Source organism: Rhincodon typus, chromosome 1 (genome assembly GCF_021869965.1).
Source record: "Rhincodon typus isolate 14 chromosome 1, sRhiTyp1.1, whole genome shotgun sequence".
Lineage (NCBI taxonomy): Eukaryota > Metazoa > Chordata > Chondrichthyes > Orectolobiformes > Rhincodontidae > Rhincodon > Rhincodon typus.
The window spans coordinates 170,368,562-170,384,433 of NC_063332.1; the positions used below are offsets into that span (position 1 = coordinate 170,368,562).

Genomic DNA, 15,872 nt, shown 5'->3' on the forward strand with positions numbered 1-15,872 from the left:
TGCTCAGCAACAGTGGAGAGACAGAGAAAGAGAGAGAGAAAGAGGTTAACGTTTAAGATCTGTGGCTTTTTATCAGAACAGAAAACGTTAGAAAGATAGTTGTAATTTGGGGAAGTGAACAGTTTGAAAAGGATGAAAACAAGGTGTTTGGGGACAGAGGAATGTGCAGTTCAGTGGTAGTGTCCCTGCCTCCCGGATTAAAGGAGTTGGAGTCAAGTCCCATTCTGGAATGTGATGATTAACAAAGGCGTGTCATAACTAACGCTTCCAAATGGTTTACTCTTTTAAAAAAATAAGTGCAAGACAGAAAAGTAATGCCTTTTTATTTTCAAATGGGAAGGGGTACGATTAGGTCATGTCAGATTCAGTAAGAGATGAGAATATTGCAGTGTGTTCCGTCAGATTAGACTGACAACCTTCCTCGATTGCCTATACTTTGTAATCAACAGTCAAATTGGATTGGGAGAAATTTGGGGAGAAATTGATTTCGGGTAGCTCCAATTGAAGCGATATTAACAGACTTTAAGGAACAAATGAGGACAGTACAAGGTTGACATCCCGAACTGCGCCATATCTCACTGGATAATTAAAATAATTAATTGCTGGTTCTTTCTCTCTCTCCCTCTCTCTCCCATACACGTGAAAGGAAGCTACTGACACAATCCTGCGTTATTTATACGGCGCCTTGTACTCCCGGCTGACATGATCATGAATATATGTGTTACGTTGACCCGTTTAAAACTCTGTTATTAACAAAAAAAGTGTCAGTTTTACTTAGTTAAGCAGGCTGAGAAATTGTCGAGGGATCTGTCAACCAGCTATCAAAGCAAGCAGTCTTCGAGAAATTGGTCGCATTTCTGACAAGATTTTCCCAGTTCCCAAAAGATACCCGGGAACAAATGTGTCAGGGGGTCAACACTGATAATGTCAATGGTCGAACAATCGGATAATTTCCCAAATAAAAACAAAACAATGCGGATGCTGGAAATCTGAAAAACAAACAGCAGTTGCTGGAGAAGCTCAGAAGGTCTGGCAGCATCTGTAGAGAGAGAAAGAGAGTTAACGTTTCGAGTCTAGTGACCCTTCTTCAGAATTGGGGAAACAAGTTCTGAGGAGGTCATTCTAGACTCGAGAAATTGACTGTTTCTCCCTACAGGACCTGCTGAGTTTCTCTAGCATTTCTGTGCTTGTGTCAATTAACTGCCCCAGAAAATCATTTGACTGTCTTCAGTCGCACTGTATTTGGGAGACAAGGGAGGTTCTCTGTATGACAGGGAGGTTTTTGGGCAGTGAGGGCTATCTGTGGGAGATTTGTGCCGGCTGGATGTGAAACAGCAACCCTGGAGTTGAAACAGTTTTCGTTCTCCGACGATTTTAAAGCACTACCTCATTCCCGACCCTAAAAAAAAAGACAAAACTCCGCCTTTTCCCGGCAGCTGCAGAGAACCCAAATTTGTCAAAAGGAGAGAGTGGCCCTGAACTCAATGGATTAACTCTATTCCACACTCAACACGGGGAAGGGGTGGCCTGCTGATGTGATTCTGTTCCGGCTTTGGCAAAATGTAGCACCTTCCTGCAAGTCCTTTCAAAAAGCCCCGCCACAAAGCGCAGCGGGCGGGGAAAGGGGCTGTTGGAGGACGGGGGGAGAGAGTGCGGTCCGTACACCCTGCTATTTGTGTCCTTTGCCTGGGGAGTAAAGAGTCTACAGACGCACACACACACACAGTATGGGCGCCTTCAAATGGTTAAAGACGCGCTCAAAACTCCAACCTCTCCTGCCAGGCGCTGTGCCTGATGCCTATGTAGGACAAAGCTGATCCCTGGACCATTTCCAGCGTGGCTTCAGTTCTGGCAAGACAACTAGTCCTCCCTCCCAGGTTTCTACTTCTCATTCTCAAGCCGCTTTCTATTTGAATCAGGAGTACGGCTTGTTAAGGAGCAGCGGGCTGACGCTTCCGTTGCTATCGTATTATTCCATATAATCTGTGCTTTTCTCCTCTCTCTCTCTCTCTCTCTGTGTGTGTGTGCCTCCCCGCTGGGTGTTGTATTCCTAAGCAACGTGCTCGTGATACCGAGCGCCCTCTCTAGCTCTGACACATAGTCAGGCTGCAGCTCCGTTTAGTGCCATCTCTCTCTCTCTCTCCCCCCATCTTCGCCCTCTGCAGAGAGAGAGAGAGAGAGAAAAAAAGTTTGGATGCCTGTGTAAATATATATGTTTGCAAGCCGCCCCCGCCTTCAGGAGAGCGGGGATCAACTAGATCGGTGGATCGAGCGAAATCTATTGTGTTTGAACCTGCGCTTGGCTGCTTCCGCTGTACCCGGACATCCCCCAGACTTGTACTGCCCTCCTGCTCTGGATTCTTCAACTGGTCCCCTCCTTCTCAACTGCAGAGATAACCCCCCCCCCCCCCCCCCCCCCCCCCCCATTCCTCCTCTACAGACAGGGACATTGAAGTTAATCTGCCCCTCTGCGTGATACACAGCCCTGGATTGCGCTAGTGGCTGAGTCGTTTCGATATTTTTTTTCTCTCTGTCGGATTACAACTGGATTCGCTGTATTTCACACCGGCACATCCAAACGTCTCAATGCTGCAACTGAGATTGTAGAGAGAGAGAGAGAGAGGAGGGGAAATCTTCTGGGCACAGTGGACTAGCAGAGAAGAAGGTGCTTCGGAATCGGAGGGACGTGGGGGAGCACACAGAGCGCGGGGCAGTGAGTGTATCGCAGCCAGGAGAGGAAAGACGCCCCATCTCTCTCTTTCTCTCCCTGCCAACTCTTCGCCTGACTTCCCGGAATTAAAGGCAGCGCCCGCGGGTTGATAGGAGGAAATCGCACCCCCGGGGAAGGAAATGGAAGTTTTCCCGGCCGTCTTCCTAGTGTGTGCCTTGTGCTCTTCCAGCAGCGATGGGGTGGCCGCCGATTCCATCATTCACATCGGTAAGGTGACACCGCATTCTCCCCTAGCCAGCCTGGTACCCCTCTCCCTGTCTCCCTCCCTCCCTCTCGCTCTGCGTGCTTCGTGCTAGGGATTTCCGGACAACAGGCGATGGGTTTTATTTATTGTCCCCTCTTGAATTGAGAAGCTGATTTGAAAGTTGTTCACTCCTCTGCCCACCTCCCCACGCACAAATAAATAAATCACTCATTGGAGTATCGGTAGTTCAGGCTTCAATGTAACCCGTTAGATCTGCGGTAGACGGGCGAAAGCGTAGAAACAGACGCTAACACACACATAAAGTGACACACAAATTCACGGACACACACACACAGGCACACAAATACAAAGTAACACACATATACAGAGCCACAAAGTACAGTGGCAGTGACTCACAGGTACAGACAGACATATACCGAGAGACACAGATCACAAACACAGAGAAACAGACACACTCTCAGACAAGCTCTCTCACACAAAATCTCTTGTTACCAAGCCTTGCCTGCTTTGACAACGTGTGTTTCAAATTGGAATGCGAGCAAGAAACAAAAAAGAACTTGTGATGCCACAGAACGAGACTCATTAGCAGTGATTCAATCCACTGAAATACTCCAGAGCTTGCAATTACCTTATGTTTTGTGAAATATAAATTTTAGAGACGACAAGGTGGAAAGGGATTATTGAAGTGTCGTTGAAACAACAAGCGTCTGTGTCCGAGTAGATTGAATGGTAACAAAAAAACAAATGAATCATCCACTCGGATTTTCAAGAGGCAATCTCTCTGCTTTTACACTGTTTGAGCACGGGAAACATTTAAACCGGCACAGTTTCTGTGACAGTGAGCTTACACTCGCTGTGCGTGCTCAGTGTATGTCTGTGTGTGAGTAGGTGGGTGGGTGTCAGTGTGAGTTTGTGGCTAAGTATGCATGTATCTGTGTATACCTTTGTATGTATGTTTGTAGCTGCGTGTGTTTGGCTGTATGTTTGTGTATGTCTGCATAAATTGTGATCTGTTTGTGTTTGTAGCTGTGTGTATCTGAGTATCTGTAGGTCTGTGTGTGTTTGTTTGTGTTTGTATGTATGTATGTACGTGCATGTTTGTAGCTGTGTGAATGAGTGCCTGTATGTGTGTTTGTATGTCTGTATGTTGATGTGTGTGTGTGTTTGTATGTTTGTGTGGCTGTGTATGTATCTGGATGTCTGTGTGCATTTGTGTTTGTGTGTCTGTATGCCAATGTGTGTGTGTCTTTGTGGCAGTGTGTGAGTATCTGTTCAACAGTGTAGCTGATGAGTGATGGGACTGATGAGTGATCTGATCGCAATCCCAGGTTACACAAAGATTCTGTGCTACTTTTGCAAACTGACTTGTGTTGTGAATTGTAATAACTCTCGGCAACAGAGCAAGTGTGAAAACACATGCACATGCACACACGCATAAACAAAACCAGCTTTCCCTCCTTTTCATTCCTTTCCCAGTGTTCGGGGGCTTTGCTTACAATTTGACTCATTTTCCTACAATGTCAATCTTCCCTTCCAGATCATCTCTTGTAACTAAGAAACCTGACAAATTTCAGTTACTCCTGCAGAGAGGTGTTTGTCTGGGAGTAACTAGGGAGTGAACATTTGCTGTAAAGATTAAGGAGCATGTTTAGGAGCAGGTGTAAGTCACCCAGCCCCTGTTCTGCCATTCAATAAGATCATGACTGATCTCTGTTCTGATAACTGCACATCCCTGCCAGCAAACTCCCATAACCTTTCACCTGCTTGTTCATCAGAAATCTATCTATTTCTGCCTTACAAATATGAAAAAAAAACTTTGCTTCCAACACCCTTTGAGGAAGTTTCAAAGATTCAGTGAGGAAATAAAAAAAACTCCTCATCTGTCTTTGCTGGGTGATTGTTTATTTTGAACCATTGGTTCCCGGTTCTGCATTTTGCCACTAGATGAAACATAATTTCCACATGCACCTGTCAAGACCCTTCAGGATCTTGTATGTTTCAAACAAGTCACCTCTTTCTGTCCCAACTCCAGTAAGTTCAAGTCTAGCCTGTCCAACCTTTTCTCATGAGACAACGTGTCCATTTCAGATATTAGTCTGTTAAACCGTTTCTGAATTGCCCCCAACACAATTACACCCTTCCCCAAATAAAGAGACCAATACTGTACACAGCCCTTCAGATGTGGTCTCATCAGTACTCTATATAATGGAAGATTGCAGGAACTGTCCCAATCCTCTGCTGTGTAGCAGTTTGCATCAACATCCTATTGAAAACACACTGCCAGCATTCAAGGATTTTGTTGCTCTGTGATAGCTGTTTATTTTTAAAATCAAGCTTATAGACTCGAAAAAGCAGTTTTTAATTTCTGGATCTTCCTTGTTGTATTCAATATTAAGCGTCCTTAATGCTCCTATCTCGTTGGAAAAAGCTGAAAGGATAGCCATCAAAATTACTAAAAAAGTATCATTAACTGTTGTTGCCACAAGATATAGCTTCTCTATTTTTCTAGAAAGGGTCAAAAATATGAACTTTGCAAGTATTAACCCGGACTAAGGTTATTTTCTTCATTCACCAGATTTTTCAGATCTCTAAATATTTTATATACAGATGGTTTTACTGAGAAATGTTTGCCAGATATTTTCCAACCAACATGTTCAAGAGATGTTATTCCAAATCTCTAGAGCAGATTAGGCTTGAACCCACACCTCATGGCTTAGAGACAGGGAGTAAGTTTCCCTCCAAGCCACTCATCATCTCTGTTCCTTCACTGTCACGGAGTCAAAATCCTAGAATTCCTTTCCTTATGAGCATTGTGGGTCTACCTACTGCATATGGACTGCAGTGGTTCAAGAAGATAGTTCATCATCGCCTTTTCAAGGGCAACGAGAGATAGGCAATAGATGCTGGGTGGCCGGCGATGTCCACACCCCGCGACTGAATAAAAGAAATTGTGCTAACTCCTACACATAATCTAAATGCCCATGCTTTTGATCATAGTTAATTTAGTCCTCTTTTTCAAAGTATTTAATTCTCTTCCTTTTAAAATTTCTAATCAACTTGTTCTGGATTGCCATCACACACCTCTGAAGCAGATAAGTTGAACTTGGACATCCTGGTCCAGAGGTCAGGACATTACCGCTGCACCACAAGAACCCATTAATTTAGTGTTTACTTGCTTTGCTTAATTGCTAATGAGGCCATATTGGAAAAGTTCCAAAATTAAGCCTCGAGTTTGAAATTGCAGGGATTCTGTTCGTAAATGATGCACAATAATTTGCTGTTGAACTTCCTAAGTGATTGTCTTGTTTTATTCATGATACATAAAGCTCCACTTCAGCTGCCTGTCTGTTTCCACAAGCAAACCTCACCGTCTTTTAAACAGTGACAAGTCTGCTTGATGTAAATGGTGAGCACTGTGCAGAATGTTAACCGTGTCTAATTAAAGAAACAGGTTAATCAATGCGTGTAAATCACTCTCCTGCAGCCATAACAAAGCCAACGCCTGAGACTGAGCATCTCATTTTATCTCAGTGCTTTAAAACCTGGAATTACTGTTAATTGGGATTCAGCTGCCTCCGCTTGTGGATAGTATCTGTGCAAATCTCACCAGCACCGCACCCCCCACCCACCACCCCCACCACCCTCAAAACTCCAATAGGGTATCAATTCAACATGTGGCACTGAGCCCCAAATGCCAGTTATACTGCTTTTGGGAATTGAAGTTGAGGGGTGGAGGATAAACATAAAATAGCCACTTCTAAATTTAGAATTTAAGAGAATTGTCTTTACCCAGTGAGAATTTGGAATCTATCACTCCAAGTTGTAGTTGAGATGGCGAACCTAGATGCATTGACAGGGAAGGTAGACAAGTGAGAAAGGGACAGAAGAATACGCAAATAGGGTGAGACGAAATAGAGTTGGCAGAGGTTTTCGTGGATCACAAGCACTAGCATGGACTTGTCAGGCTGAATGGCCTGTTTCTGTCTTGTAATACCTATCTGTATTCTGTTTTGCAGTCTCAATTCTCTGCCTGTAATTTATCTATCACTGTAAATCTCAATCTGGCATCTTTTGTAAGCCATGTTGAACTATCATAGAGCACTGTACCTGTCAGTTTCATCAACATCCTCAAGGGAACAACATCTCATCTGTGTGGTTGACGGGGCACTCAGCCATGTCTGACCCATCTCACACACTTCTGACCTCACCCCTTTCCTCCTTTTGGAGCAACGGTAGGGTTCCCGAGGCCCTTACTTTCCACTCATGTCTGCATTCAAAGGATCACCCTCCATCATTTCTGCCACCTCCAGCAGGATACCGTCACCACACATCTCTTCCATTTTTCTTCCATTCTCTCCCCTGCAGTCTTTTAGTGCTTGTATTTTGTTAACTTTGCACTTAGTAGCAAGGACTAACTTTCTCCCTAAAAACATAGAACTGCAGTTGCTGGAAAATCAGAAACAAAATCAGAAATTGCTGGAAAAACTCAGGTCTGGCTCAATCTGTGGAGAGAAAGCCGAGTTAATGCTTCTGATCAGAATGATTCAGAAGAAGGGTCACTGGACCCAAAACGTTAACTCTGATTTCTCTCCACAAAAGCTGCCAGACCTGCAGAGTTTACCAGCAATTTCTAACTTTCTCCATTTTTAATTTACACCCTGTTTACATATATTTTTCTTCTTCACTACTAATAAGCCATTTGTCTTTGCATTTGGCCTCTGCCCTTTTACTTGTCCTCTGCCTTTGGCAAAAGTTTTAAAAATATAACTTTTTTCCAACACATTTCAGTTCTGAAGAAGAGTCATACTGGACTCGAAACATACACGCTGTTTCTTTCTCCACAGATGCTGCCAGACCTGCTGAGTTTCTCCAATATTCTTCGTGTTTGATTAAATCTACCATCTTTACCTGGTCTGTCCTAGGTGTTGTGCCAGACCCAGAACAAGGTGGTTGACTGTTAACTGTCTGCTAAAGTGGACTAGCAATCCACTCAGTTCAAGGGCAATTAGGGATGGGCAACAAATGTTGGCCTTGCCTGCAACATTCACATTCCATGAAATAAGTAAAAAAGAAATACTGTTAAGATGGTGTATATTATAAAATATATCTGCATTCTTCACACATTTTTTACACTTTGGATATTTGGCTTCTTCTCTGTGGATGATGTTCTTTATTAATAATTACATGTTGACCTTTAACGGAGGTGTGATCTGAGCTCTTTAGTCAGGTTTCATAATGTAGAGAAGACACTAATGCATCCAAATAACGAGCATGCATGGTAGCTGTTATAGATATTTTCTAATCAACCTCTTTAGTGATGTTATTGCACACCTCTGGAGCTGACCTCACCTCTTCCCTTCTTCTAGAACAATGATGGGGTTCCCAAGTCCTTACTTTCCAACCCACCACTGTCTGCATTCAAAGGATCACCGTTTCTGCCACCTCTGGGTTGGACTTGAACTTCGGTCTACTGGTCTAGAGATAGGGACACTACCACCGCACTACAAAAGCCTTCTGCCTCTTGTTGTATATTGCTTAAAGCAAATCCAAAGCCTCATTTTTACTCCATGTTGAATATGTTGTGTATGAGTTCCAGCTGATCATCATCCTCAGTGCACGCTTATTTGACAAATCCTTCAATGCAGTGCCTCAATTAATGAATCGTTTAACCAATTTTCATGCTGATGATATGAAATAAAGCATATCAAACAAAATAAAACACTGCACATGACATTTGTGTCTTTCCAAGGTAGCTAAGCATTTTGTAAATCTGCATGGTTTTTAATCATGAAGTACTGTAATTAACACTGACTTTAACATTAGAATCACTTGTCCTGCATTCCTCATTGAAACACAACTGGTTTGCATGTGCTAGTCACCTTGATAGCAGGATAGATAAATCAGCATAACCAGTAGAATTCATAATCACAGAAGCCACTTGATTTATAACAAGTTGCATCATTGATAATTTAGCTTCCGCACAATGTGAACCTCAGAAACTCTTCCAAGCTCATTTTTCCACAATTATGCCATTGGCACTTGGTGTATCAATCAAAATTGATTCAGAAACAAGTTGTTAAAGTTAATTAAATGCTTTTCAATAATTGGATTTTCAATGGGCTGGTGAAATTTGTTTTTTGAGCAGTTACTTTTGACAAATAAATCACTTTAAACTTTGGATTAACAGTTGGAGATTCACTACTCAATAATCTGACAGCTAGGAAATGATGAATTGATCCATCATTCCTCAAATGATATGGATGGATGACTTGGATGTAAACAAAATAAAGAATCCACTGATTTAATCTTAGAACCCAATCCAAGGTTTGCAAGAACATTATTTTTTGATGTAATTCTTTTGAAAAGATATATTTTTCTGTAGTTCTAATTGTTAGGCAAAACATTCACCAAGAGATTTGAGGCTTACATTTATCTCAAATTGCACAGTGATGTTACCAATATGGACATCATCATATCATTAGATATTGGAACATTTCAATGATTTTTGTAAGTGCCTATATCAGACATAATTTAGAAAGGATGACAATAAATTAAAGAAAAAAGTCACCAGTCACAATTTATTTGAAGTTGGAAAAGTGTCATTGATAGGTTAAGATGGACAGATCTATAAGAAGTGCCTTCCTCCAGATGAGAGCTTGAACTGAGGCTCTGTTAGGTGGATGTTAACTATCCAATGGAACCATTTTGAAGAAATGCAGGGTCATGTTCCCAATATTGCAAGGATACATCATCCGATCATGATTAGTTTTCTATTTGTAGGACCTTGCTGTGCACAACTTGACCATGCATTTCCTCCTTCAGAACATAGGCTATGTTTCAAATGGACGTCATTGGATGTGAAACATTTTTGAGACACCCAGAGTTTGTGAAACTCACAAATAAAACTGAGTTTTTTGACTCAATTCAAAATGGCAATTCTAAATTTGGAGTTTAGATTAAATTCAAAACAAGTTGCTGCTTGACCTACAATAATTCAGCTACGTCAAGAGTTTCCAGAGTGTTCTAACCTACTGCAATTAAGATAAATTCATTTCGTTTTCTGCTGAACAAGATAACATTGTATTTGATATTTCAATTTCTAACGGTAATTGATCCTATTTAATCAATTCCTGTGCAAAAATAAGAGGAATCTTCAATCAACTCAGTTCTTTAAATGAAATACATACATGAAATGATTTGTAACATTTGTAACAAATCTAAATTTTTATTGCTGTTTACTTCAATGCTGTTTTCCCTGATATATAGGGCTGTGATGAGCACTTATACAATGTGTTGTTTTTGCATGGACCTGTAATCTGTTACAACTGGCTTGCTGTACTACAAGTAATGCAATGAGCAAAACCTTGAATGTGCCCAAATTTTGGGAAGACAATTTGGACCAAAATAAAAAAGAGCCATTCTTGGGCAACTATGGTGTTTGTTCAAAGGGACATCATCATTTGCATAGATCTTGTGTGAATTGCCTGTCAATACTCTAACGTACAATTTAAGGAGACAATAAAATTATCATACTCAGTATGGATATAGGAAGGTAGAACTGAAATAACTCCACAGAAGCAGATATCCCATCACCAAGTCACTCTCTATTCACCCATGGAGAGTCCCTGACACTGATCCAGCTCCCTCAGATCCAGCTGTTAGAGTGAACAGAACCTTTGACACTCCTATTTATATCTGTTCAGCCAGGGCTCCCTGATTGGACTAGATTAACAGCCCGAATCAAGGAAATCATATTCTATGAGGTCCAACTGACTGACCTCATTACAATCACTATGTCGCTGTTTCTTTAAACCTGCCTTTGAGGTTTGGACTGTTCTTTTTGCCAGACCATTGGACAATGGATGGTATGAAGCTGTCTTTATATGTTGAATACCACTCAACCTTAGGAAATACTCAGCTTCCCTGCTGGTAAACGATGGCCTGTTATCTGTGACGATTACCATGTATTGCAAAAGATGCATGCAGTTTTTCTTATGTCATCCCCTTGTTTGCACTCTGTGCATTTTGAACGGGCGGCCACAATGACTAAGAACATTGAGCCCCAGAAAGGACACGCATCGTCGAAATGTAACTGAATTCAAGGTTTACCCAGCCATTCCCATGAATGTGGGGCAGCTGCTGGCTGTAATTTCTGTCCTTTTTGGCACTTGGGCACTGCCGCACCAATGCAGCTATGTTTGCATCCAATCCTAGCCACCAGACATACACTGTCAGTGAGAATTTGTGCAGAAAACTTAAAACCATTATGGACTGTTCTAGTGGCAGTGGTGTATCTGCCAGTGGGAGGCGGCTTAATCATCTGCATTTGCTACATGATCTCCTGGACAGTGTGCCAACTTGTAATTGTACACACTTAGTATTAGAGCCCACCACTGAATCTGGTCTGAAGCTATGGATGGACCTGCCTTATCCTCTTTAAGTAGACCTAGCAGGAGTTTGTGTTCCATTATTATAATTTACATATGTAAAGGAATTGGTGGAATGTCCTGACTCCAAATATGACTGCCAAACCTTTCTTCTCTATCTGGGCATATATATGCTCTGCATTAACCAAATTCCTGGATGTATATGCTATTGGACATTCCTCTCCATTGGGCTACCTATGAGCTAATACTACCCCAATGCCATACAGGGAGGCATTGCATGTCAATACCAGATCTCGCTTGGGATCACAGTGTGCCAACACCTTCGAGGATGATAGCTGTTTCTTCACTTCCCTGAAAGCTAAGGCTTGGACATGTGACCATTTCCAAGACTGACTCTTTTTTAAGAGTTGATGCAAAGATCCCAGGATGGCGGCCAGGTTATGTATGAACTTTCTGTAATAATTCACCAGCCCAAATAAGGACCTAAGCTCCAGTACAGATATGGGAATGGGAGCACCTTTGATTGCCTTCACTTTATCTTCCAATGGGTGTAACCCAGTCATGTCAACTCTGTAACCCAAGTAGGTCACTTTGGGGTGGCTGGAACACATATTTTTCCCTTCTAAGGCGTACATCTGCCTGGGAGAAACATCTAAGGACTATGTGCAAGTTCTTTAAGTCCTCCTTATCGGTCTTCCCTGTTATTAGCACGTCATCTAGATTAAATGGTGACCTGGGGTAGACCTTGTAAAATGTTCTCCAACATTGACTGAAATTTGCACAGGCTGACGATACCTCAAATTGTAGTCTCGTATATTGGTACAAACCCTTGTGGGTGCTATTGATAGCATACTTCTGGAAATCCTCATCTAATCACAATTGCAAATATACATGGCTCATGTCCAGCTTTGTGTATAAATCCTCTATGCAAAGAATTGGGTATTTATCCAGCTGTGAAAAGCAGTTTACCATTTGTTTAAAATGCCCACAAATGCGAACTGACACGTTGGGCTTCACAATCGGCACGACCGGTGCTGCCCATTCTGCAAACTAGACTGGTTTGACGAGTCCACTTTCCACCCTCCTGATTCTGCCTCTACTTTTTCATTGGGCGGGCCTTGCAGAATTGTGAAATTGTTTCCTGGTCAACATGCAAGATGGCCTTGGCTCCTTTGATAGCCCCTAGACCTTCCTGGAAAAATCCCACATATTTAGTTAGGACCGCGGTCGGGCAGCCATTTTCTAATCGAAAAAATGTTGAACCAATCTAGGTGAATCTTTCTTAACTAATTTCACCCCATGGAGCTCGGGCCTGAGCCTTTGACTACAATCAGCAGTAACTGAACCAGTTACTTCTCATAAGAGACTGGAACCAAAGTTGTACCCTTAAACTATAAAGGCTCCCCAGTATAGGTTCTCAGCGTAGCTCAGATCTTATGCAAACTTAATTGTTGGAGTCCAGAGTGAAATTCGTAAATGATTGGTTCAGCAATCACTGAAATGGCCATGCCAGTATCGACCTCCAATAGAACCAGGTGACCAATTAACTAGATGTTTAATTTTGATTGGTTCTGATTTGGATGTTGCTAAGCAATTTAACTGTTGCAAACCAGACATAGGTGGTCTTTCCATGGTGCATACACTCATGGATACCGGCCTATGAGCTCTTTTACTCGATTAGGTCCAATGGGACTCTTTTGCTGCTTCAAGTCCGCATAATGGCAGCAACTACAATGGCTTACCGACCAGGCCGTGAAGGAACTTTTAACCATTTGGCCGAGGCATTTGCTTTGTTTTAAGGTTTTGCTGTGGGCTGACCCAGAGTCCCTCTGTTCAGGATATGTCCTGAGTGAGGCCATGCAATTGCCTTCACTCAAAGTGGTGTTCCCCAAAACTCAGTCAGACTGGTGAGGGTGTCCACTTCCATCGGAATACCCTGCAACACATATGCTTCATTGCATTTTGCAATGGTAAAGCCAGTTGTAGTGTCTGTTTGAAATCCAGTTGGTGCTTTTGCATGACCACATCATAAATTACACAGAACAAATGGTCTCTCAGCATCTCATTAATGGTTAAACCAAAGTTACAGTCATTTCAAACTAATCAAAAATCCTGATGCGGATTTCCCTGGTTCTCAAATTGCTGCGTAAAACTGATAGCATCTCGGAATTAGAGGAGGCTCGGTGTCATAATATTTCTTAACTAAATCCGCCAGCTGTTGAAACATTTCAGTATCTGGTGCCTCATGGAAAGTTAGCCTCCTAATAACCAAAAAAGCTGCGGGTCTGCAAGCTGTCAGGAGAATTATTTGTTGCTTTTAATCTGCCCCATTTTGACCAATTTATTTTCCCCCCTTTCTCAATGGCCAGCACTTCCTGACTCATTCCCTTCTAATTTAGGTCCATCGTATCCACTATTGGGAATGGGATCCAATTAGATAGTACTTCCATATTAATGTCATTGTGAACCTGTCGGATCCTGATTTTGCTCTTTAGTATGACAACACAAAGCAAACATTGGGCTGTTTTGAAACCGGTGACATGGGATGCCAGAAACAGCCAACCACTCAAAAGCTGGCTGAGTCTTTGTCACAAATTCCACTGGTCAAGACCTACTCCTTGAGAATCCAGCAGTAACAAGCTAAGACGTTTTCTCTTCTCCTTACAGGGTGAGGATTGTGGGAAGAGAAGGGTCAGGTGGGTTGGAAGAAAGGGTAGGGGATGGGTTTCAAATGCCCAACCGTTGCTTGCCATCTGCTTCTTATTATCTCCAAGATTGGACAATTGGAGCCCCTTACCCTGCCTCAACTTAGGAGGGAGTTCACCCTGGTTTCCCAGTCAGCAAACTAACCAATGTTCTCATCCATCAGGAAGGCTGACAGTCAGGAAACCGGCAAGTTGAACCCCTTAACTAGTCATTAATTGACGATTTAGGGCCTTAATTGGTATTGATATTGAGTCAAGGTTGTCCATTAGGAGCTCTTTTAACATAGTGGTAATGTCCCTACCTCCAGTTCAAGTCCCACTTGCTCCAGAGAAGAATTAACACACTCTAAACTGCTTGATTAGAAAATAGTTAAGGTTCCCCATGACCTTCTCACCAAGTACTTAATTGCCAAGTTGGCGAGATAGGGGTGAGATACTCTCCAGGTCCAACATTTCCCATTATGTCTCATTCTCCTGACCTCTCTTGCCAACACCAGAGAGGGGAAAATTATACACTTTGTGTTAAAGTCTGCCATTGTATAGAAGTGAGATGCCACAGAGGAGCCTGGAGTTTCAAGGAAGGTGATCCCAGAGAGTGGCAGGAGGAGGACACCTCACAGGGCACCTCTTTATTCGGCATCGTCTCATGCTGCCTCCAATTCCTCACTGTCCTCCATCTTGCTCCCGAATAGCTGACCCTTGCCAATGCCTTGTTGCCCTCTGGACCCACACTTCACTGCAGGATTATATCATGGAGAGTGCATCAGACCACCACAATGTCTGAGGACGCTGCAGGAGGGCATTGGAAGGCACCACCTGGGCAGTGAAGGCACTGGACAGGGTGTTCTCTGAACCTGCAAAGCCCCACCAGTTGTGGGTCTAATGTGTTGTTCAGTCTCAGTGAATAGGATATCTTTCATGTGTTAGTGCATTGATGTACAACTACCCATGAGAGGCTGCAGAGGACCACAGTGAGGAGTGCACAAATAACTGTGGCCACCTGCTTGGAGAACTAGCCTCCTTAGTCACTGGTTGTCAATCATGTCCGGATGGTTTCACCTCTACCTGAAAATCCTATGCTCAGGGTAGTAAATCCTTCTCTTACAGTGCCCCTTATCTCTCTGCATAGCTCTGCTGATGCCCAACACTCAATCCTTGCTAGGTAGTTGGCTGGTACTCCTGATTTCCAATTATCTCAATTTCTGAGGAGCCTACTACCCACTCTCTGGCTTTTCCTCTGATTGACTGTTCCAGTTTAACTACAAAGGGCTAAGCCCTTTAACCTCTGTAAAATATTGAAACTTAGGTCAATAAATGGTCAGACTTTAAAGAAGAAACTCTTAGCAGTTTTAAATGGCCTGTTTAGGAGCATGGCTGAGTTCAGAGGCTTACGCATCTGCCCCTCAGCATTGAGGAAACAGGAAATGCAATAACGAAAAGTCGGGCTGTATACCATCACCATTGTTTTATCAGACCAAAAAGTTTCCATTCTGACACTTAAGATTTGTGACTGAAGATGAGAGGCCATCTGAAACACAAAAGCATGTGAGCAGCAGAATAACACTTGTTGTGTTATTGGCATAATTGCTGGAATCATGACCAGGGGTTTGGTTAACTCAGTCGGCTGGATTGCTGTTTATATTTGAGATAGTAGGAACTGCAGATGCTGGAGAATCTGAGATAACAAGGTGTAGAGCTGGATGAACACAGCAGGCCAAGCAGCATCATAGGAGCAGGAAGGCTGACGTTTCGGGCCCTTTCTGATGAAGGGTCTAGGCCTGAAACGTCAGCCTTCCTGCTCCTATGAAGCTGCTTGGCCTGCTGTGTTCATCCAGCTCTACACC

General features: G+C 42.8%; 1 protein-coding gene across 1 annotated transcript in view; it reads left to right on the plus strand.

Annotated features, from left to right (window-relative positions):
* Positions 1-2,316: 2,316 nt before the first annotated feature.
* grid2 (glutamate receptor, ionotropic, delta 2) overlaps positions 2,317-15,872 on the plus strand; it is an 829,420-nt gene continuing 815,864 nt past the window's right edge. The window contains exon 1 of the mRNA XM_048611693.1: positions 2,317-2,938. Coding sequence (XP_048467650.1) covers positions 2,851-2,938 — 88 coding nt within the window. The 5' untranslated portion in view covers positions 2,317-2,850. The remainder of the gene's footprint in view (positions 2,939-15,872) is intronic.